General features: G+C 33.9%; 1 protein-coding gene across 3 annotated transcripts in view; it reads left to right on the forward strand.

Annotated features, from left to right (window-relative positions):
• Window positions 1-26,311, forward strand: part of LOC123549374 (sushi, von Willebrand factor type A, EGF and pentraxin domain-containing protein 1-like) — a 95,623-nt gene that overhangs the window by 24,158 nt on the left and 45,154 nt on the right. For all 3 annotated transcript variants that reach the window (XM_053524673.1, XM_053524672.1, XM_053524674.1), the window contains 6 exons: window positions 7,972-8,074; window positions 8,405-8,635; window positions 9,060-9,136; window positions 9,845-9,968; window positions 11,053-11,280; window positions 25,911-25,999. In XM_053524673.1, coding sequence (XP_053380648.1) covers window positions 7,972-8,074; window positions 8,405-8,635; window positions 9,060-9,136; window positions 9,845-9,968; window positions 11,053-11,280; window positions 25,911-25,999 — 852 coding nt within the window. The remainder of the gene's footprint in view (window positions 1-7,971; window positions 8,075-8,404; window positions 8,636-9,059; window positions 9,137-9,844; window positions 9,969-11,052; window positions 11,281-25,910; window positions 26,000-26,311) is intronic.

The raw sequence follows: 26,311 nt of genomic DNA on the forward strand, positions 1-26,311 counted from the left end.
TTGAGAAAAAAAAAAGGAATCGCTGAGAGCGGGGAGCGAACCCGCAACCCTGACAAAGAAAAAAACCCCACAAAAAACAGTAGTCCAAAGACCTCCCAGCCCTCGGCAGACGAAATATATTTATCATAATCATGGATGATACATTATGTGTCCCGGCAAAACATATATAATGATCAAAAAGGCTACAATATTGCCTGAAATTTGGAAGGGGCGGAGAGGAGAGGTGGGGGACTGTCCTGTCCTCCAAGCGTCTGTGGTTTTACGACATTGTTACGACATCAATGCCGTTTCTGTTAAATTCTGTATTAATTTTTATTGAACTTTTCACACAAGCCATATTATCAAAATCTTTCATGGACTTCGCCCTTTGACAAATTATGCTAAAGCGGTATTGGATATAGCTTATTACGATAAAATGTTAACGTAATATTCCTCGAGCGATGAATGGAGAGTAACGGTTTGGCCCGAGAGCTCACGGACTTTTATTGCAACAACTGAGGCCAAAAGAAGTTTATACATTTCTGGAAACAGTATTTCATATCCTCCATGAAAACCCATTTCTTAAGTGTCAAAGCCATGCCTATCTATATTTTGTTCACTTATTTTTGTGATAGGGGAGGTAAAATTCACTTGTAAAATATTAGTGGGGTAGGGTAAAATTTACGACTGCCAGGTTTTCACTGTTTAATTACAGTAACAATTAGATTGTCAGTAAATATATGTTTGTCAAACAATGACAGCAATAAGAAATTTATCAAAATGGAATGAAGTTCAAACTTGATATTCAAGGTCAAAGGTCAAATTCATGTAAAAATCACAAAATTTGGCATATTTGAAATTTATTTTTATTCTTATAAAATAGTTTGTTATCTTAAGACACTCATATTTATCTATGTAATGTGTATATATTAGCAAAAATCAGAAATACAAATATTATTGCAAAAAGTCAAGGTCAGCCCTAATAATATAAGGTCAAAGTTCATTTCCATGCACAAATGTGAAAACTGTTACCTATACTTTTTCTAATCTGTGCAATATGTCTTCACATAATTACTCGCTGAAGTAAATTCATTTTAATGTTTGTATGTCAGGCAAAGTCAGCAGTGAAAAGGTAACCCAAAATCCGCAAAGGGTAAAGCTGATATCAGAGGTCAAAGGTCAAAGTTGGGGGAAAAATGCATAAATAACTTCCTTTTTTGAAAAATAACTGATAGCTTTCTAATTATTAGTAATTACTCGTTAGATAGTTTAATGTATATATGTCCCACAATGTCAGTAATACATTATAGTCCGGAATGGGCAAGTTCAAATATGATATTAAGGGTCAAAGTTCATTTTAAATAAAGGGATGAAAAAATAGCTCTTTACCATTTTTCTTTGTTGATAATACCTTGTCATATTAGTCAATAATATCTGTTCATTTTTATGTTTAAATGTTAGGAAATGTCTGGCATGCACATACAATTTCAAAACATTTAAGATTAACTATAATACCAAAGATCGAAAGTCAAAAGAGTGAGTAAAATGTTGCAATAATATCACCTGCTTTTGATAATTATTATTGTTTAAGGTATCTGTTTTGTCATGTTAGCAATAGATATATGATCATTTTTCTGTATATTTGTCAGACGATAATAAGTCAAGGTCAAATCTGATTTAAAGGTCAGGGGTCATTTTTGCATAAAAGATCAAAGTAGTTGTAATCTAACTCATTACTATGTTCAAAATTAGCTTATTGTTACAATTCACTGTTAGCAATTTATTTTAATGTACATATGTCAAGCAAGGGAAGCAATGTAGGTCTTAAGTCAAAGCCAAACCTATCATCAAAGGTCAAGGGTCAAATTTGTGTAAAAATAAGTAAACACAGCATTTGTACAATGATTTTTCATCATTTTAGGGTATTTTTTTGTCAAAAGTAATGACGAATCATTATTCGTTTAAAGGTATATATAGCAGATGACATCATTCCTTCTTAATTATGAAAAAATAGTCAAGGCCAAACCTGACATTAAAGGTCAAAGGTGAGGGTCTTCAAAGAACTCACAGTATAAAGAACTGGCTGGAACAAGTTGCGGAGCAAATGGAAAGATCCTACGGGAAGCGTACACAGACACCGTTCGGCCAGCTACAGAGAACGCGTCCACCTCATGGGTAACAGCTTCCTAAACCAGTAAAGATAAACAGGACAAGGTTCGAAATTCAGGCCTGAGGATAATACTCTTACCAATGAAAACAACTCTAATAAAGAAATGGAAAAGACATTTAACCTTAAGCCATTAGAGACAAGACGAGAGTACAAAAGCCATTGTGCAGGCAGTGAAGGCAAAGAGACTACCATCACATCCAATCCACTCAAAACTCGAGAGCAAAACCAAGAACGGATTGAAACGACAGAGTCTCAATCATATCGTCAAAGAACTACAAAAAGGGAAAGCAACAGCAATGGACACAGAAGCAGAGCCGCTTGTACCCGATCAATGGGTTCCTAGACATTGTGCTTCGAAGACCAGATTGGAGGTGGGAAAACAGCATCAGGCATCCAGTACACTCTTGGATCCAAGCATATACCTATGGATCAGTGGAAAAAGCATTTCAGAATGCTGGGAGTGATGCCTACATCACATATCCAGACAGCTCCACTCTCACTCTGCAAGAGATGCTCCAACCTCTGAGCCGAGATGCAAGCCCTCACATTGGCCATAGTTCAATTGTATGAGCGAGGAGAAAGGGGACAGAATATTGTTTTCCTAACAGACTCCGAATCAGCCCTTCAGGCTCTCTCAGCAGGGCAATCAGACATCTTAACGAGACATGTCTGAGAACATAAATGTAGCATTTCAATGGATTCCTGCACATGTGAACAAAGCCGGGCATGAAGCTGCAGACAAACTTGCAAAGGAAGCATCCATGCAAATACAGCCCCAACCTCCAACTCCAGACTCTACTGAAGAACAGCTTTGCGTCAGACCGGAAGAACATAAATGGACGCTACCTGTCCCATCATGACAGTCTACACAAGCTAAATTAGGCACATCTAAACAACTATCCTCCTGCTGTGCACTGGACACACTGGACACTGTGGCCTGAGAAAACACACGAAGAAGCTTGGTGTTGCAAAGACAGTTAAATAACAGTGCGGATTAGAGGAACAAACAAACACCATTCCTCATCCTGCAGACCTGTTCCAATCTGGAAGAAGCACGCCAGAAAGTTTGGTTCACAGACATTTCATTTGAGACCAAGCTCTGGGGAGATGCCAGCGACCTGCAGAATACGGTACAATTCATTGCAACATCTGACCTTAAATATAAAACGGCCATAAGAAGCTGAAACGCAGTAAATAAGGAAGCAAGTAAAGGTCAACATTAAAATGAATTAACATCAAGTTATAACGACAAGATATCTTATTAACAAAGAAATAAAATTACAGTGCTAACTTTTGAATTTTTACACGAAAATGACATTTAGCCATTTACATCAGGGTTGATCTATGGACTCATGTCTGATGATATCATCATGACAAAACGTTTATAAACAATAAAAAGTATTGCAAAAATGCTATTTTTGCGATATTTCACACAAAGTTGACCTTTAACCTTTGATCTAAGCTTTACCAGTCACTGTTTTTGGAATAGATCTGCATTGCTGATATTGCCATACAGTTATACATAAGAAAAACTATTTTCAATGAAAGAAATGACAAGTAAAATTTTAACGAAGAAAAAAAAATAAATATGCTGTATTTTGAATTTTTACATGAAAATGACCTTTGACCTTTAATGTCAGGTTTCACCTGGAACAATTTTTATTATCATTTCAACAGTGATATTGTCTGTTAGATATTTTAAGATGAGTAATGATTAGTTTTACTAGTGACAAAAATACCCAAAGCAATAAAGAAAAATCATTATAAAAATGGTGTTTTTTGCGAAAGTTTTAAACAAATTTAACCTTTGACCTTAAATAATAGGTTTGCTTCTGATTCATTCGGATAAGAACTAAATTGCTGATCTTGCTATACTTCAAAGTAAATTGGTAACAGTGAATAACAACGAGCTATTTTTGTGAACAAAAAATGAGTGAGTATGCTGCATTTTGTGCTTTTTATACAAAAATGACTCCTAACCTTCAATACCAGGGTTGACCTTGACATACTATCTCTTCGATAACATCGCCTAACAAATATACAGTAAAATGAACAACGATCAGTTACTAAAATTACAAAACAAATACTGTTACACAAAAATAACTAATACAAAAAGTTGATAATATTGCAACATTTTACACACTTTTTTGACCTTTGACCTTTGATATTATGGTTGACCTTGAATGTTTTGAAATTGTATGTGCAAACCAGACATTGCCTAACATTTATACATTAAACTGAACTGATATCATTGACTAATATCGATGAGATTTTATCAACAAAGAGAAAACGTAAAGAGCTATCTTTTCATTCTTTTACTTGAAAATGACCTTTGACCCTTAATATCACATTTGAATTTGACTCATTCAAGACTTAAGACCTAAATTGCTGCCCTTGCTTGACATGTATACATTAAAATAAACTGTTAACAGTGAATTGTAAGAACAAGCTATTTTTGAACATAGAAATGAGTAAGATTACTACGACTTTGATCTTTTATGTAAAAATGACCCCTGACCTTTAAACCCGGTTTGACCTTGACTTATTTTCTCTTTCATGACATCGTCTGACAAATATACAGTAACATAACATAGATCTGTTGCTAACATGACAAAACAAATACCTTTAAACAATAATTATTATTTAAAACAGGTGATATTATTGTATAATTTTACCCACTCTTTTAACCTTTGACCTTTGATATTATGGTTAACCTTGAATGTTTCGAAATTGTATGTGCATACCAGACATTGCCAAACAGTTATACAATAAAAAGAACAGATATCATTGACTAATATCGACAAGGTTATATCAAGAAAGAGAAAAGTTAAAGAGCTATTTTTTCATCCCTTTACTTGAAAATGATCTTTGACCCTTAATATCACATTGAACTTGACTCATTGCAGACTATATTTCATTGCTGACATTGTGGGACATATATGCATCAAACTAAATCACGAGCAATTGCTAATGATGTAAAAAGGTATCTGTTATTTTTCAAAAAGGAAGCTATTAATGCATTTATTCACACAAATTTGACCTTTGACCTATGATATTAGTTTTACCCTTGGTAGTTTTGGGGTTACATTTGCACTGCTGACTTTGCTTGACATACAAACATTAAAATGAATTAACTTCAGTGACTAATAATGTGAAGACGTATTAAACAGATTACAAAAGTTAATGGTAACAGTTATAACATTTGTGCATGAAAATGACCTATGACCTTCAATCATCAGGGCTGACCTTGACCTTTTGCAATGATATTTGCATTTCTGAGTTTTACTGATATATATACACATTACATAGACAAAGATGAGTAGTTTATGATAACAAACTGTTTTCTGAGAATAAAATTAAGTTTCAAATATGCCAAATTTTGTGATTTTCACATAAATTTGACCTTTGACCTTGAATATCAAGTTTGCTCTTCATTCCATTTTGATAAATTCCTTATTGCTGTAATTGTTTGACATATATACATTTACTGACAATCCAATTGTTACTGTAATACAACTGTGAAAAAACTGGCAGACGTTAACTGTGCCCTACCCACTAAAATGTTTTACAAGTGATTTGTAACTCCCCTATCACAAACAGAAGTGAACATAATATAGATAGACACGGCATTGACACTTAAGAAATGGGTTTTCATGGAGGATATGAAATATTTATTTATATTTATGCTGCAATAACACGAAAACATTCTGCATTGCATTGCTTTCTTATCAGCATAAAATTGCGCGACTGTGACTTCAATCATAAAAACGTCAATACTGGCACTTTAATATTTGCTGTATTTTGTTTTTCATCATTTTACATTCATACATGCAAATATTCTAGATTCTCGGTGTACTGTTAAGGAATGTTTACAAGCGATTCATGTCTCTTAATAAATACTTGAGAAATTTTAACCCAGGATAATTAAACTTGAGGATTTCAGATGCCGTATGTGACTGAATATTTCAGATTTTAATTGATTAACCAAACCAGGGCGTATTTTATACATATGTTCCTGTCAAATATTTGATCAACCCGCACGCTCAATTTAAGGTCAGGCAATAGTTATAATTATACTAAGAGCGCATGTGTATACCTTAAAGTCTGTGACATACCTGGTTATGAACAGCCCTGAAGTTGATCTTCACTTTTCCAATGTCCAAGAAAAGGTTCTTTAACCATTTCAAGAATCTGTTCTTCAGGTGTTCTGTGCACCACTTACTACTTGAAACACTTGTTCTCTAACTTCAGTTCTTGATATGGCCACTTTCTTGAACTTAAAATTTCTTAACTGATCAAATACCGGTTCTTGAAAAATAATTTTTATGTTGCCATCACTTTATCTGACTACGTTTTTCCTTTAATTTTTCGCGGAGGATGTTACTGTAAGATAATATAAGAAATTATTATTATAGTGACATGTGCATTCATAATACTATTACAGTGCAAACAGCTGCGAGGCAAACGGGTCAATAAGTGAACTTATTTAAAAATGAAAAGTAATTTAATAATGTTTATGTAAATAGATATAAAAGGCTTACAGTGTACGTTTAAATAAATGTTCAAACAGAAGAGGAACCAGAAACTTATCAAAGCATGAATAGAATTAGAATAACGTATAAAATCAAAATAACAAGATAGAACAGAACAGAGTAGAATAAAAAGAATTACAATTTGCACTCGCAAAATGTATGAGTATGTTGCCTGTGAATTGCATCTATATGTATATATGTATACATGCAATATGTTCTCCGTGACTATTTGATAAATGACATTGTGTCTGAAATCATTAGTCCTCCACCTCTGATTCATGTGGGGAAGTTGGCAGTTACTTGCGGAGAACAGGTTTGTACTGATACAGAATCCAGGAATACTGTTTAGGTTAACTGCCCGCCGTTACATGACTGAAATACTGTTGAAAAATGGCGTTAAACCCAAAACAAACAAACAAACAAACAAACAAACATGCAATATGTTTCGGCATACACGCGATATAAATGGTGCAGTGCATATCAATACAAATACTGAAAAATACGTTATATATAGGGGTGAATTGTATAAGACAATTTTAACAGTCTGATTGTAGAGCTAGCATTTCAGCATTGAAACAATGTGCAAATCAAACAAATATATCAGTGGACAGAAACCAGATCTAATTTATTGTTTGCAATAACAATATATTTCAAGCAAAGTCTAAATAATTAAATCGTAAAACAAATACACTAGTTTATAATGAGATAATTGCTCGAACAGTAAGTACTAAGTTTGCAGTACTGGTATATTGTGGCATATACTGAACGCAGCATATACTGCATTTGCAGTATATCTGCATTATATTTTCAATATGATATAGATATTTGAAACATACTGCATGAATGCTGGAAAACAGCAGGTTTGGTGTACATACGGAATATGCAGTGTACACTGTATTTGGAGCATATCTGAAGTAAAGTAGTACACTTTAAATATTTGAGACACCGCATATATGATACGTGCTTTGATATTAAATTTAAAAAATGTGCACTGCATGATTACCGTACTGCTGAAAAAAAACCAACTGCAGATAAATGTAAGAAGCCAACTAGAATTATGCTGTAATTTTAAGAGACAATAAACGAAAATAAAACTAAGTCTGCTATTACTAGTGTGCTTGCTTGCTTGCATTTAATGCTCCCATAAAGTCGTTGTTTATTTTCTTTCTTTCCTTTTAACATACAAACCATTTTCTTCTGTTCTTTTCTGAATTACTCAAGTAGTATACGAGGTATGTTTGTGTATTAAAAAGTATATTGTTATTACTTTTATTACTTTTGACCTGACAGATATCTGTAAAGTGTGATTCTGGTTATTCGCTGTCGGAGGAAATGACGACTACTTGCAGGTACGGAGAATGGGAAAATAAACAGTTTCCGGAGTGTGTCCCTAGTGAGTCATTCATCAGTATTATATGTTGTTCTTTATTTCCTCAGCAGATGTTTTTCCTTTTTTTTTTATTTCAAAAGCCCAGTTCAGTATTGTATCATACAGAAATGTTTTAGTATCTTCTGTTGTTGTGCCTTTACCGAAAGGTAATTACGTATTTGTCATTTTGTTTAAAGTGCACACACATTTGAACTTTTCTTCTTAATGAGTGTGTGGGGAATGGTCCTTCAAATTTTATTTGTTTTAGTTTTGAATGATTGTAAGTACTCAACGTATGACGGTTAAGATAGAGGTTGACGGGGGACTATATTTAGAAACATATAATACTTTTAGAGCCATGCAGACTGACACTCTTCGATGGAATTTCTTTTCGGGTCGATTCGCGATTGTTAACCGGAGCAAATGGAACAACACAGATATTTGACAATGGTACAAAGCTTCAGATTGCTTGCGACAAGGGCTACAAAATGAAAGATATGAATTCCAAGAAAATAGTTACAAGTATAATAAGACATTCTACTTGTTCGTTGGGAAGCTGGACCAATCGATATAAATGTATACCAGGTAATTACATTTAACGATACAAACATTTGTATTACACATCTTTCTGGAATTTGGATATCTAAAGAGTTTATTTATTTTGTCAAATTAAGAAATAAGTAATAAGTCTTAACCTGACGTATTTTAGAAGGTATCATGTTTTGTATCTTAGACGGATTAAACATTTTTATAAAATTGTACATTAGTCTGCAAAATATTGAAATGAGTCAGTATTGGATACTTAACATCAGAGAACAATATTCCGCAAAAAGTAACACTAACCAAGGTTATTTATATACAATAAAGCATATGTCCAACAATAAATTAAAAAGGACGTTGGCAAGCATTTTCACTGGATATTATGCATGGCTATTGATTACACTATTCGATTTATTCGCGTAGATTGTTTTAAGTTAACAATATAGCATATTAATCATTTTTTATTTAGATGGATGTTCAGTTCCAACAGTCTCAAACGCAAGGGTGCAACAAGAGGCTGCACGTGGATATAAACATATGGAAGAGGTAGGAAATACTAAACTTGAACCATTCTATATTTTTTTCAGTAAATAACAGTTTCAGTGTACATCATGTGTTCATTTGATTTAAATATAACCCATTGTTAAGGGGCTTTGTTGCATCACTTGAGAAGCGCATGTTTTTCCTAGTGACGAAATGCATTTGAAAATGTTTATTGACTTTATATATTACATTTACTCTGAAGTGAATATCAAATATTGATATGTTAATGATGATAATATTTTTATCATTGATAACTATATTTCTTGACTGCCATAATTTTCATGTTACAATGATGCAAATATAACAATGTTTCATTGTTGTCATTCTTAAATCAAAACATCCAAATGCGATTTTATGAGAATAACAGTTAGTCTCCTTTAATAATTGTAAACCAAATGATAATTTGTAACGCAAAAAGACTGCTTAACACAAGCTACTTCAAATTGTAAAAAAAAAAACAACAGATTTTTTAAAGGAAAACTATGTTTCAGTTTTAGGTTTGTTACGTCTAGTAAATTTCCTAGACTGTTCTGACCTTATTTTGTGTAATTCTATTGCTAGCAAAATAACTCTAACGGAAGTAAAACGGAAAGACATACATGTTACAAAAATACAGGTCGACTTTACATTGAAAATGTTTAACACTACACAGTTTTATTTAGTTTATCTACATTATTTACAAATGTTGTCTTTGTATCGTTTCCACGAAAGATAACCGTTGTTTGCAAGGAAAGATTCCATTTTAACCAGACTATTACAACAAAAGTGACCAAATTTGAAACAACTTGCAACTTAGGAAACTGGACAGATAATATTCCACAGGAATGTAAACCAGGTTTGTATAAAAGTAGTTCGTATAATATGATCGTTTTTCAACACTGTGTTTCAGTTGTTTCAAGAAATTAACATTACCAGTTAAATAGATATTGTTTCCCGGACACAGCAAATATTGCAGATATTAAATGGGCCGCCTTTTCACTATATGCAGTTGCTGCTTACGATTATCTAAACAACCAAGCTACGCGAAAATGATGCTTTGTGAGACCAATCCTTAACGACTGTAATAGTAAAACAAACAGCCCAGTTCTATATGCATTTTATCGTTATAATTTGGTATGAAAATGAATTTAATTAAAAAGGAAACTGTTATCCTTTACACATTGTACCGTTTGCTTTAGGGAATTTAGAAAATAGATTTGGAGATCATTTTGAAATGATTGATTTTATGACATGGTTTCTCGATCCATAAATTTCATTATCAGAAACATAATAAAATGAAAAGCAAGAAGCATAATAATCTGTTTGCTCGGGACAGTCCTGATCCCAATCAAATACATTGGTCAGTAAATATGACCATGTTTAGTAGGCAGAATATGTTAAGGAAAAGTAACTGAGTCGAATTATATGGTACGTAAAGGCGATTATTATTAAAATAAAACCGGCTTGCTTCTCAGCAAATTTACAGCTTTCGGACGAATTAAACTCGAACAATTTCAAGCTATAATTTTACAGAAAAACGATGTTTGGTTGAACAAATCTACTACAAATAAGCTGTTATCCCGTCCCGTACATGTATCTGGTTTCCCTTTGCGGAAGGTCAAATTTCTAATCAAGATTATATATAGAAAACGCAAACTGTTTTGTTCTCCACGATAAAAACAGTTCTTATAATAATGTAAACAATAGGAAGCATTTACCTTGTATCTGCAGTCCTGATCCAAAACAAGTGCACTGTCAATGTATAACAATAAATCCAGTAGAATTTTGTGATAAAAGTATAATTGATTGATAAATTATGTCAAATATTGCTTTTTAGAATGATTTATCACTTAAACTCATCTAAAGGAATCCATTGAGCAAAGACTTCCTCCGCAAAGACAATATATGTCAAACTTTAGCAGACATTTCTACATTTTCAGACGGGTGCAAACTAGGCATACAGAAAGGATCTAACTATTATTTAGCCAACACTAACGAATCAATAACAACTGCTGGAATGATGGAACATGGAACAGAGATTCAGTTGCGGTGTACGGAACAGTTTGACTTATTTAACGGCAAAAATGAAATGTTCCTAGATAAAAACTTCATGCCTACAGTAGCCTGCTATCGAGGAAAATGGATAAATCCATACTTCTGTAAGGAAAGTGAGTAATGTACAAAAGTGTTAGTAAAATTTCTTCCCCACGAAACTGAATATGAAATATATTTAATTTTGCCGAAAGTTCAAATGTATATTGAATACGCAAAAATAAACAAATTAATTGAGATTTTTTCCTCAAGACAAAAAGATATTTATATCATTACCGAGCTTATTGGTATTACTCAATGTAAAAATAGATCAATAGAAACAAAGGAACTATTGGTAAAAGAAATTGTAAAGCTATTTAACATTCGATACATTTCGCAATAAAAGTGATATATTTTGTTATAACATCCCCAGCTTTTATCATATGTGACTGGCTTATCATAGTAGGTTGTCCCCCTTGAAAATTATACGATAATCAAGATTGGTTTCCCTGCTGATATTACCTTGACCAATAGATTATATAAGATGTTTATTTTGAATGATTAATTTCAAATAACTCTTCTGGTTTGTGAATATTTTAGCAGATATGAGAATACACATCAATTTCTTCTCTTCAATTTAATATGAAAATATTTATTCTAACTGAACATCTTCCTGCTTCCGATCTTGTTTTAAAAGTATCTCCATCGCTTATATTGAACATATAGTGAAAATCACTAAACTTTTCAATTTCTTTTACTTTAGAGTTAAATAAATTAAATTTTCTAAAGCATGACAATTTATTATCACATATGTAGGTGTTCTTGAGATTATAAACAACGGTATAATTATAATTGTTATAGGGTAAAGCCTTCTTGCTTCTTGCTTCCATCTAACTTCAAAGTGTATCAAGAAATAATAAAAAACTTGGGGATTTCTTAAAGTTCTGATGTAACTTAAACGGTGTTAAGTTGCGGAACTGCATATACCAACAACTGACGTACGATTCAATATAGACTTTTGAAATAATAACGTTCATAATTGTCTCATTAGACAAAAAAAATCATGAACAGAACAAAACAGAACAGAGCTATGATTTTTCACCAAACTGTTTATGAGAACAATACCAATCAACATAAATTACTTTATTTCCGACTGAAAGCTAAATATCTTTGGAATATCGAAACATTTGACGACAAACTACGTCAAAGAATACTTTTCTATAATTTATAAGTTAGGCTGTCAGTGAAAGCTGGTGAGAGGGGGGAGAGAATGCGTACATTTATTTAAATAACAGATGTAGCATGGTTTCCTCGCTGTGCAAAGAAAGGGTTATCATATCTATTTTAGAAACGAAATTCAAGCTTGAAACAAACATGCAAACATTAAAAAAAAAAACATTTATAAAAGCATGCTTTCCGTGAATCTTTAGTACGCCCTACATTTTTTGTCACGGTTTTGTTCGTGAAAAAGATGCAAAATAGCAACGTTTACAGCTAAAGGATCATATTCATAGTCGTCACTCAAACTCACACTTGACTCAAACTGTGGTAAGTATCACTCATGTGGGCCTCGAGTAGACCTTGCGGGAGTGTGAGTAGAGTTTGAATGTCATATTCATAAATCCCACTACATCTTAACTTTCGGAAAGGCAGCCTGAGTAAAGCATTCATTTTACACAATGGGTTTAGCGGATTATAACGGTTCATATGACATTAACATCAAAGATATTCAAAAGGGCTGATCGTTATTTTTATAGTAGAAAGTTGTCAACTTATTGCTTTTCCGTATGTTTGTTCGTCCGTACATCCATTTGTTTAATAATTCTTCCGTCTGTCCGTCCGTCAGTCTACACATCTGCATTAATAGAATGAAAGTAAAAATACACGAGTTTAGTAAAATTTATTATAACAACTGAATTATACTCGTGCCATTAATTGTTGGTGTTTTCAAAAAGTCAGCCCGCGTAATTTCAATGATTACAAATATATCATTTATAAAAAAATGCTTCAGATGTCATTAACAAATATAGGTATTCGTAGTGTCATCAAATTGGAGGGAATGGTTATAGTTTTCAGTATGAGTTTACCGTTATCTAGGCTTGTGAAATGTAAATATTTGTTATTACGACGTTTGTTTCTGGGAATGACTGATGAGCACAGTACGGTTAGGGTCCGTAGATCTATATTTCATTGCCTATATCTATTTGCTAATAGTTTGTATCAATTTACTGTCTATTAATTTGTTGTTGGTTTTGATGCGTTTTCGTTGTCCTCGACAAAATGAATTAAGAAAAAACATATTTTCTTTTGTTTTCAAAAAAAAAGAAAAAAAAAAAGAAACGAAAAACCAAAAAAAAAAAAAGAAAACAAACCAAAACAAAAAAAAAAAAAAACCACCAAAAACAAAACTTACACAAATATGGGCTATATTCATAGACAATACTCCAACACCACTCATTGAGTACACTTAAATAAATTGCCTAACGGTCACGTCCTCACTCGGGAAAGATTCCATTTGTATTCATAAAGGTGAGTGACAGTCGAGTCAACTCCCAAGAGTGAGTAACTGTTGAGGGAGGTCCTGGGGACTCTTGAGTGTTTCTCAAGGTCTCATAAAGTAAGCTTAGATGTCATTTTAAGCGGAAGTTCATATTTGTGTATTTTGGAAAAATATATTATGTTCTTTTTTAATACATGTTGTTGAGGACGACGAAAACGCAAAAAAGACCCAACAAATTAAAAGACTGTTTAATTAATAAAAACGGTTAAAACAGATATAGGAAATCAAATATACATCTACGAAACCTAGCCTAACGGGGCTCACTCCCAAAAACACACGACGTACTATATTGTTGGTTGATTTTCTCATGGTGCGGCTCAATTATGTTGTTTTTTGTAATTGCACTTTAAAAAAATACGTGGGCTGGCATTCGGGAAACACCAACAATTAATTGTAGAGTTAAAAATTCAGTTGTTTAAATAAATTTCATTTTCCGCGAAAATTAAACTCTGTATTTCTAAGTATGAATTAAACTCTACTAAATTAAATGCAGATGAGTAGATTGGCTGATGGACGATCGAACGGACGGAATGACGTATTATAAAACAAATAGACGAAAAAACGGACGGATAAACATACAGACGAGCAATAAGATATCAACTTCCAACTACAAAAGTAATGATCAGCACTTCTGCATATCTTTGATGCTATTGTCATATGAACCGTTATAATCCTCTAAATCCGTTGTGTACAATGAAACCATTACTCGAGCTGTCCTTCCGAAAGTTAAGACTGAGTGGAATTTATGAATATGTCTTTCGAACTCCACTTACACTCCCGCAAGGTCTACTCGAGGTCCACTTGAATGATACTTACCCAAGTTTGAGTCAAGTGTGAGTTCGAGTGACGACTATGAATATAGCCCTATGCACTTAAGTTTTCACTGCATACACGACACTGTTTTCTATGCCCCCACTTTTGTGGGGGCATATAGATTTGCCCTTTTCCGTGCGTCCGTGCGTCCGTTCGTCCGTCCGTGCGTCCGTCCGTCCTTCCGAGAGGTTTTTGTCGCGCCTAGCTCCAGAAGTATTTGACGTAGAGTCACAAAACTTTACAGGAATGTTGGTCAGCATGTGTAGTTTTGCACCTGGGGTTTCGCGTCCGGATTCATTCAGTCATGTAGGAGATAAGGCCCCTGACTGTAAAAAATGGTCATTTTAGTGTTGTGTCGCGCGAAGCTCCAAAAGTATTTGACGTAGAGTCACAAAACTTTACAGAAATGTTGGTCAGCATGTGTAGTTGTGCACCTGGGGTTTCGCGTCCGGATTCATTCAGTCGTGTAGGAGTTATGGCCCCTGACTTAGTAAAAGTTTGGTCATTTTAATGTTGTGTCGCGCGAAGCTCCAAAAGTATTTGACCTAGAGTAACCAAAGTTTACAGGAATGTTGGTCAGCATGTGCAGTTGTGCACCTGGGGTTTCGCGTCCGGAATTATTCAGAATTGTAGGAGTTATGGCCCCTGACCTAGGAAAAAAATGTGTGTCCATTGTCATGTAGTGGGGGCATTTGTGTCCCATGGACACATTTCTAGTTTTACCATCAAATGAATTAAATATTGTATTTATCAGCTACACTTGCATTATAATATTTGAGAAACACTCAAGTGACCCCAGGACCTCCCTCAACATTCACTCACTCTCGTGAGTTGGCTCAGCTGTCACTCATCTTTATGAATACAAATTGAATATTTCCTAAGTAAAGATGTGACCGTTAGGCAATTTATTTGAGTGCTCTCAATGAGTGGATTTGGAGTATTGTCTATGAATATAGCCCTTTAGTTTACACAGATGAATTTTATTTCATGATTTAATTGTATAATAAGTACAAACACATATCTGAATGGCATATTTTGTTTTTGTATTTCTTTGTTTATACAAGACTTAGTTATTAGCGCGATTCATGGATTTGCTGATCCTATTCTGTCATTCATTTCGCACGAACACCGAAAAAAATCATTTCACTTATTAAGTATGCACAGTACTTGATGTATTAAGATGAGTTTAGATCACACTTTGTTTCTACTGTGTAAGCTGGTTATAGTTCTATGTTTAGAAATCTGAATTTCTGGTAGGATTCAAAGTTTCAAATGAAAAGAAAAGAGTTTATTTAAATGTTTTCATTTTCTGTAACATGACAACACGAATTTCGCAATATCACAAGCTAAGTTAAACAAAATATTGTTCTTTTTATACAAAAATGTTTTAAATCTTTACAAGAATAATATTTCTATATGAATCTATAAAACAACATGATTTATATCAAACACTGGCTACATGTTTTGTTGTTTCTATGGAGTTATATGCGAGCTTAATTTCCGTGTATTGCCCAAAGCAAATATTAAGATCAATGCAAAATCCACGACAAAGAATTATTGACTTGTGTCATGAATGATACGACTTTAGCTGATGTAAGGGAGACAATCCCATTTGAAGGGTATTGCTTAAACATAGTCAATAATTAAGGGAGAGAATTCTTGAAAATTCTCGTTAAAAGCTGAACTTGATATGCAAAACTGTCTTTCTTGAACCGTGTATATGAGAGCATTTTGCAATTACGTAATAAAAAAACTATGTGATAATATACCGTATATGATAATATACGTGTTATGCTGTGATTTTTGTGTAAATTTCTTATATTTCATTTTTCATTTATTATTAGTAAAATACTTTGTTTCTGAACTTTGGTCTATATTACTTTTTGGCCACAAATATTTTACACTTTTAATATTTCTTAATATTCCCACAGTCAGGAATGTAATCTTTTAGAAAAGCACTACTTTGCTAAATTTTTGTAATCACACTAAGAAGTCTCAATATCCTGACATCTGTAGCTAGGTATGAAGCCACTTAACACTTCCCTTACTTTCAAAGGAAGTGATCAAATGTTTGCTGTTTTAGCAAATGTTAAGCTGTATTGTTCTAAAAACATAGGTGATAGTTTGTCTGGCTTGACATGTACAACATCTTAAAGATTTTCACAGTTTTTTCGACTGATTAACCCAACTGAAAATGATGTTACTTTAAAAGAAAACAGGATTTTGGCAATAGCTTCTGAAATTAGCCACAACCACATATTTGCACTTTCAGAACCTCTAACTGAAGACCAAAAGGAAACAGATTCGGATAGGCCTAAAACAAAAAAGTGGTCTTTTAATTTAGATGATTCCGATCTGACACCTAATGAAAAAGAGAGATTGTTAAAACTGTTAAATGAAAACTCTGATATCTTCTCTGAGGGTTTACATGATCTAGGTAGGACGCATTTAGTTACACATAAGGTAGATACAGGAGATGCCCGACCAGTGAAACTGCCTTTTTACAAACAATCACCACAAATGAGGCGCAAAACTAAAGAGCTTACTGACGAAATGCTAAAAACAGGTCATATAGAGGAAAGCAATTCTAACTGGCATTCACCTGTGGTTCTCGTCCGTAAAGCCAACTCAGACGAGTACAGGTTCGCGGTCGATTACCGTAGGTTGAACAAAATTTGCAAGCAACAAGACTTCCCAATACCTAGGCTCACAGATATTTTAGATGCAATAGGGGAGTCGAATGCCCAATATTTTACATCACTAGATTTGGGAAAGGCTTTTTGGCAGGTCCCACTTGATGAGGAAAGTAAAGAAAAATGTGCCTTTATCACGTATGATGGAATTTTTTCTTTTCGAAATATGCCTTTCGGTTTATCAGGAGCGCCTGCAACTTTCCAAAGTCTAATGATGACAGTCTTACGTGGTATCAGTTGGAAATACGTCTTGTGCTATGTTGATGACGTGATAATTTTCTCTCGTACCTTCTCAGAACATTTGACACACATTTCAGAGGTCTTTAAGCGTCTTAGGGAAGCAGGTTTGAAACTTTCCCCACATAAGTGCTACTTTGCTCAGAAAAAACTTAATTATTTGGGTCATGTGTTCAGTAAGGAAGGGGTAGAGCCAGATGAGAAAAAAGTTGAAAAAATTAAGAATTTAACAGCTCCAAAAGATCAAAAAGGGGTTAAAAGCCTTCTCGGTTTAACTAACTATTATAAAAAATTTATTGCGGGGTATAGTAAACTTTGTGCCCCAATTTTTGAACTACTAAAAAAGGGTATACGCTTTGAATGGTCAAAAGAGTGTGAACAAGCACTCAGAACTTTGAAAAATGCTCTCTCATCTGCGCCTATTCTAGCATTTCCAAATATGAACAAACCTTTTATACTCACATGTGATGCAAGTACTGCAGGCTTAGGTTATATATTAGGTCAGCTCGATGAAAATGGCAAAGAGCGAGTTATTGAATACGGCGGTCGAGCGTTGCATGGAGCTGAGAAAAATTATTCAGTATCTGAGTTGGAATGTTTAGCTATAGTTTCTGGGGTAAAGACATACAAATCATATCTTTCTACAGGCCACCGTTTTACCATATTTACTGATCACAAAGCACTGAAATGTTTAAATTCCATGAATGAGTCAACAAATGGTCGAATTGCTAGATGGGCACTCTTTTTACAAGGCTTTCAGTATAAAGTTGAATACATTAAAGGCAAACAAAATAGTGCTGATGCCTTATCAAGACTTACTATTGAGGCACAAACAGGACAAACAAGTCATAACGAAGATTTGAACCAAAGTTCTAAGTCTGAGAATCCGCTAGATATAATGGCTGAAAATGTACACTCAGCAGAAGCTCAAGTCTTACCAAATTATTCTGAAAATAAAAATGTGACTAACTTAACCAGTCCTGTGACTGAAAAAAAGGAGAAATTCCTGAAAATGAAATGTTAGAAGTAACCTTTGAGTACTCTAAATTTGCCCCAGTCTTATCTGTAGATGTAGAATCACCAGTCACTGAAAAAATTGAAAATGACATTGAATTGATACAATTACAGAAAGAGTGCCCTGACTTCAAAAACATTTATAATTATTTGGCTTCTGGTGTACTTCCATCCGAAGAAAAATCTTCTAAATTTGTTGTTTACAACCAAGATTTTTATGACATTGTTGATGGAATTCTCATGCATAAATATCAACCTAGGTCTAGGAAAAAGCCAGATCATGAAAAGTTTATTTTCCAGATAGCTCTTCCTGCCAAACTTCGTTTACAGGCAATGCAATCATATCATGACTTTAATGGTCATTTTGGCATAAAGAAAACTTTTGGTGCATTACAAAACAAATATTACTGGCCTAGAATGCTTCAAGATGTTACTGATTTCATAAAATCATGTGATAGGTGTCAAATGGCCAAGAAGAATTCACATCCTCATTCATTGCCATTGAATCCATTGCCTATTGTCAAGGTCTTTGAACGGATGCATGTTGATATCCTGGGCCCTCTAACGAAAACAAAATCTGGCCATGAATACATTCTCGTCTGTGTCGATAGTTTCAGTAGGTGGGTTGAGGCCTTTCCTCTGTTTACTCAGTCTGCTAGTGAAATTGCAAGAGTTCTTCATGATGAGATCTTCTGTCGCTATGGTGCTTGTTTGTCCTTAGTAACCGATAGGGGTCGCAACTTCCTCTCAAAACTTGTCAATGCCGTTTGTGAAATTTATGAAGTTTCCAGGCATAAAACCGCCAGCTATCATCCCAAGCAAATGGCTGCGTGGAGCGTCAAAATGCCATTATAGCACAAACCTTAAGAATGTATATTAACAAAAGACAAGACAACTGGAATCTTATCATACCCACTGTCCTTATGGCTATTAGGTCAGCACCAAACACTGAAACTTCTGGTTACTCTCCCTACAAAATGTTATTTGGTACTGAAATGCGACTTCCCTTTGATACCTCCTTAGTTCCTAGAGAAACACTAAACCCCGAAGCAAAGACCTTTGTAGAACAAATGCTTGAAAACCTTAAAATGGTACATGGTCAGGCAAAAACCAACTCAGAGTTAACACAGAAGGAAAGCAAGCAAAAGCATGATGTCAAAGCAAAGAATTCAGATTTAGACATTGGGGATAGAGTTCTGTTAAAGAATAACAAGCACACCCCAGGTTTGTCAAATAAACTAGAAGATAAATGGAAGGGGCCATATCACATCACTGAGAAAGGGTCAGCTCCAAATACCTTCCGCATAGCAGACAACAAGACTAACAAACTTGTTAAAGGTATGGTTAATGCAAAGAACCTCAAAAGGTACCATGATCCTAGAAACTATCGACAATTCCCTGAAGCAGCCACACAAAATTCTGGCAGTTCAATTCCCCAACCAGGGCCAAGTTCTGGTCTATCTCAAGTAAGACCAAATCCAACTTCAAACGAGGTCCAAAATCCTGAAGCCAATACCAATCAAAATGATACGGACACATCAGGTTATGGTCAAACACAAGGTCAAGGGCAAGGGGAAAACACGTCCCAGCACAGTGATATTCAAAATGATAATGAAGATCAGAGTACCAATGACAATAATAACAATAGCAACGACTATGATGGTAAATGGCACGAGGCAAACAAGATCATTAGACAAAGAATTAGGGGCAATGTAAAGCAATTTTATATTGAATGGAAAAACCCCAACATACCACGCTCATGGGAAGCAGAAGATGATGTCTCACAGGCTTTAAAAGATGCATTTTATAAAACTCATACAACAACAGGCAAGGCACGTAAGAAAAATCGCAAGAAAAACAAACAAAAGAAACTGAGGTATCTTAAAAGAAGGGATGAATAAGGAACCATATTGATTCCAGGTGTTAAGGTGGATTGATAAAGTTAAAACTAAATTGTCTTAATGGAATGGTGTTAAAGAAAGCGTTGTTACAGTATACACTTTTTAGTTGCTGTTATGAACTCACAGATACTTATATGTCTTAATCAGTCTTTTGTTTACAAAACTTGTAATGGGACATAATGAATAAAGACAGGTCACAGTGTAGCTTATGAGTGTTCACTCTAATAAGTATACTAAGCAGACTTGTATCCATTTTTCTTACACATCATGCATATCATGTTGTGTTCTAAGAAACTGTATGCGGGGATGTCAACAATAAATTTAAGGTTCAGGTCTGATTTGCAAGGCGTGTGTATGTGTTCTGTATGTGAGTGAATAAAAGTTATCTTTCCTTCTACTTTTCTCTGTCAGTTCCTGTTCCTGATTATAGTGCTAGATTGTAAAACTGTTGGCCGCAGAATTACAACACTGACTGACCTGCATTCTTTCTATTTCTTTATAGTTAAATGGGTGTCCATGATGCTTAGAACTCTGCTTCTGGCTCTCTGTCTGACCATGGTGTCTGGAATTGTTCCGACTGAGTTGCAGCGTCTAAATTATGGTGTCACCTTCGAGCCACGAGCTCAACTTTATATGGCAGAAGACATGTGGATCCACACCTTTGAAATTGAGTTACCAACAACTCTAAATATGTTAGATTGACCAAGTTGTACTAAGGACGCACAAACATGTTCATTTATGAATGAAGTATTACTCGAGATAAATCAAATAAGGCATGAGACCGAGATAATCATCAATAGCACCTTGGAATCAGTATATAGGTTAATCCCTGAAAGACGTTTAAGTGTGCGCAGTCGTTCAAGAAGAGCATTGTTGTCATTTATAGGTGACCTTAGTAAATCTATCTTTGGAACAGCAACAGTTGAAGATGTTGAGATGCTAGCTCGTCATATTAATGCTTTAAATAGAATCACATCAAAAGTAGTTTCAACTGTGGAACAACATGAGGAAAATCTAGCCTCGTACATTAAAGCTTCGGATGAAAGGATGAACAATATCATGTTAGGGCTCAAAGATAATGAATTAGCAATTGAACATATTCAAACACAACTTTATGAATCTTTTAATAATTTAGAAAAGGCTTTCTCTATTATGAGTGTTTTCATGGCAAAACATATTGAAAAATCTAGGAAGATTGAACACAGATTTAATGAAATTTTAGATGGTGTATATCAGTTAGTGGAAGGAAAACTTTCTCCTCATCTAATCAATGCAGAAACCATGTCAAAAACAGTCTATGACATTAAAAAGATATTGTATACAAAATACCCAGGTTTTCACTTAGTCTATACAGACATAAATGATATTTACCAAAATGTACAAAGTCTGTTTAATCGGAAAGGATCAAAGCTATATGTAGCTTTAAAATTTCCTATATCTCCATTTCAGAGACCACTCACTTTGTTTAATGTCATGTCATTTCCAGTCCCAGTAAATGACTCTACAGATCATGCTACTCAGTTGTTGAATTTACCTGAATTATTTGCAATGTCTTCTGATTTACAATTTTATACAGTTTTCAATCAAAATGACCTTGCTCGCTGTAAAGTGAGCAACCAACACAAATTATTGTGTAAAATCAACAGAGTCTTGGTGCCAATTACAACTGAGAATTGTCTGTTAGCTATTTTTCACAATGATAAAACTACTGTGAAGAAATTATGTGACTTTCGATTTTTGACTGATCATGTAAAACCAAATATATTTGTACTCACAAAACATTAATTGTTATATATAAAGTTCAGTCTTTGGAATTTACATGTAATACATCTAAACATATGGTAACAGGTTGTAATTTTTGTACTCTAACTGTTCCATGTCAATGTTCTGTATCAGCTCGAGGTATGTACCTGCCTCAAAGACTGTCTTCTTGTCAAGAGACCAGTATCACAAAGTTACACCCTGTCAATTTGGCTGTTTTACAACAATTTTTCAATGACACATCTCTACAGTCAATAGAAAGTAATTCAGTTTTCAAAAACCCTTTAAATATAGATGTCCCTCAATTTAAACTATATAATCATTCTATGAGTCACATTATAGCAGATGATAGAAAATCACATTTGAGCTTACAGAAAATGGCTAAAGCAGCAGAAAATGATGCTGTAGCTTTCCGAACCTTGACTGAACCTCTTTTGGCTGGGCATATCTCATTAGATGATTCTTGGCCAGCCCCTGCTGATATATTACTGTATTGCACTACTGCTGTAGCAGGCATCTGTCTTATTTTGCTGATCATAGTTTTCTGTTAACTGAGAAAACTTGTTACAATTGTAGCTGTATTACAAAAGTCCAAACATGTAACTGCGACTACAGCACCTTCATTTATTTACAAACGCAACAAAGTAACTACAACTCAAGAGCCAAATTTTCTCGAAACTCTTGACTTAACATTAGATCACTATATTTTGGCATTATCTATCTGTACCTTTTTGTTTGTCATTTCGATTATACTGTATCTAATCAGAAAGCAACATTTTAAACAAACAAAGTTTGTGCTTGAACTGACCAATGGAACTAACTGCGTACGGATACCTTTACAAACTCTATCTTTGTGTCCTACCTACTGGGAGGCCCACCTTCCACAGAACATTAAAAGCATATCTATTAGGGGACTATGGAACTCCGTTCTAATATTTGATTGGGACCATTGCCAGTTAAAGAATAAACTAACTGAAAACACCTTGTCAGTGAAAACTCAACATAAAGTTTCTATGTTCCAATCCAGAAAGATAAGAGAAATTCTTAGCACACCATATTGTGTGTATTTCTACTTTCAACATGGTAATTTACTAATTCCTGTAAGCAGTGCATTGCCTTAGCATGAGAATTGGAAGCACCAAACAAATGCAAACAGCATTTATACTGTTCCTTATGCTGAAAAACTTCAGAATATTGTTGTAACTGCATTTTGTGTTTTGTATTATGCTTTTCATATGTGTTTATGTAACATTTTGCTTTGATGTCTCATATTTTTGGATATAAAGCTGTAACTTATTTCCTACATGGAACAAACGGTTATCTTTATAACTTATAATCGAACATCAGTCTTAGCAGGATTACAATAAACGCAAAGTTCTGTAAATTTCTGTACATAGTCCTCCGCTCACTTACCCACAATTAACTAATCTACAACTCTCGTTGGTCACACATTATTATACTTTATAGGAATAAAGTAAATTTTAAGGGGGAGATGGTGTTATGCTGTGATTTTTGTGTAAATTTCTTATATTTTATTTTTCATTTATTATTAGTAAAATACTTTGTTTCTGAACTTTGGTCTATATTACTTTTTGGCCACAAATATTTTACACTTTTAATATTTCTTAATATTCCCACAGTCAGGAATGTAATCTTTTAGAAAAGCACTACTTTGCTAAATTTTTGTAATCACACTAAGAAGTCTCAATATCCTGACATCTGTAGCTAGGTATGAAGCCACTTAACACTTCCCTTACTTTCAAAGGAAGTGATCAAATGTTTGCTGTTTTAGCAAATGTTAAGCTGTATTGTTCTAAAAACATAGGTGATAGTTTGTCTGGCTTGACATGTACAACATCTTAAAGATTTTCACAGTTTTTTCTACTACTTAACTAAAAATTTAACATCTCCGCCTTATGTAAATTATGTGAAATTTTGCGTTTGGATTGGTCAAGATCCGAGGACCAATGGCCAACGAGAGGAACCCTCAAAAGATCCCTTTTCCAGCAGGCAGATATCATTCTGCCAACTTTCTTATGAAGGAAAATAATAAAATAAAACTTGCTGGAAAAGAGGATTGATCTTTCTTCTATATATTTTCTTAGATTCCCCATTCTACAAAAGTTCCGGAGGTAAAGTTCTCGGCGGAACATACGTTACAAAACTACCTTCGTTATTAAATTATTTTTCGAGTATTATTAGCTGTTTTTTGCAAGCAGATGATAGCAATAGGAAAAGTTAGTGGGTATGATACTTTATTTAATGAAAAGTTGGCATATTCTATGCATCTTACACGTTTTTGCAGGTATGGACGGCATATCTTAATGGGGCATAATTCCGGCAGTAGCTATACTTGGCCTCCGTGTTCCAATCGAATGTAGTCCATTTCAATATATAGTGTAGTTTTCCCGCCTGGTAAAGCCCATTTTCATGCCAGATATAAGCTTTATTCATGCTTGATTGTAAAGCGGAATGTCTGCGGGTGATTTTAAGCTACGTGATATGCTTCAAAAATTGAGTCAAAGCTCTTTGGTAAAATTAAAGTGAATGTAGGTATTTCCTGATTTTTCTACCTACGCAATATAGTCTTAACACGTGTATCAGTCACGTGACCATGGTTTGAATGCGTTATGGTAAACCCATATTTTTTTTTTTTTTTTTTTTTTTTGGTATCTTTTTATTGCCTAGAGACAAATCTGTAGTCTCGTAGGAATTGAAAGACTAGAAATGCTTATTAAAATATGTTATAAATTGTAAATTTTTACATAGAAAATAGTAGCGGAGGCATGTAATACCATCAAACCTATAGATTCTATGACAGTTAATATACATAATGCTAGATATTTAAAAATGGCATCTCTGCTAAACCATGTTGTAGTTTACTATAAATCGTGCCAAATTAAAACTATGATACTTATGTTTAAGTTATATCATGTAAACTATTTATATTATCCAATTCATTCATTAATATCTACCGGAGGAAGACGTTTTTGTTCTTTGCAGTCGCAGACATAACGTTTATTAGCTACATCATGTTAAAATTTAAAAGTTTATAATACTAAGAAGAAACGTCTTAAAAAAGCAACATTTGACCTAAATTGTAACGATAAAACTATAAATCTTAAAAACAAACAAGAACATCGATAAAACATATTACACATGTAATAGGTAGTTAACCACATGTGTTAAATAACTAACTAGTTACCTCTGTACACAATATGCGAATTTTCAGCAAGGGACATTAAAGCTCTACCTCGCCCGATTATATCACGCCTGGTAAACAACAGAGCTGCCTATTTCAAAGGTATAGGGTAAATCGCTCTGTCGCAACTGTATATGTTACACCAGTTATTCAAATTACAACAACTTGTTTAGAACTAGTTGCATTTTAAGATCGTGCTTAATTTAAAAGTGCGTACTTTAAACATAAACATCAACATTTGAAATGTGTTGATACAGATTAAACAACTTGGAGTAACATCGTTTTATTTTATGTTTTATGCGTATTCAAAATAGTCAAGCTGTCTATTTTGTCATTTTCTTACAAATGTACAAGAATTCCGATTCTGAGAGTTTTTTTGACGTATTTCAAAATATACACGGTTGCATTTCTAAATAAATCCTACATATCAAACTCAGTGAACCTCAGCTTTTCTTTATTGTCGGGATTCAATAGTGGACTTTTAAATCTCTGATTGGATATGCTTCTGTTATAAAAGAAAAACAATCATTTGGTCGTATCAAATTCTGTATACTGTACATGTGCTTACATATTTTACTGATTTCAGGATGTGCCATATACAATATAACTAACGGCACGTTTATGAAAGATGCAAAAAACCTCACAGCAGGTGAAACTGTTATACATGGAGAAAGTGTAAGATCTTACATGTCTTTTCATCGTGCACTTTTTAAATTGATGTCCATAATATTAACGTTGATGTATCTGGTGATTATGCTTCCTTGTGATACTGCTAACCTCTGTTTTAACACTGACCCTACTAAAATTCTACAACTTGTCAATCCTTCAATTTAACACTGACCCTGCTGAAATTCTACAACTTGTCAATCTTTCAATTTAACACTGACCCTACTGAAATTCTACAACTTGTCAATCTTTCAATTTAACACTGACCCTACTGAAATTCTACAACTTGTCAATCTTTCAATTTAACACTGACCCTACTAA

This window comes from Mercenaria mercenaria, chromosome 15, assembly GCF_021730395.1.
Source record: "Mercenaria mercenaria strain notata chromosome 15, MADL_Memer_1, whole genome shotgun sequence".
Taxonomy (NCBI): Eukaryota; Metazoa; Mollusca; class Bivalvia; order Venerida; family Veneridae; genus Mercenaria; species Mercenaria mercenaria.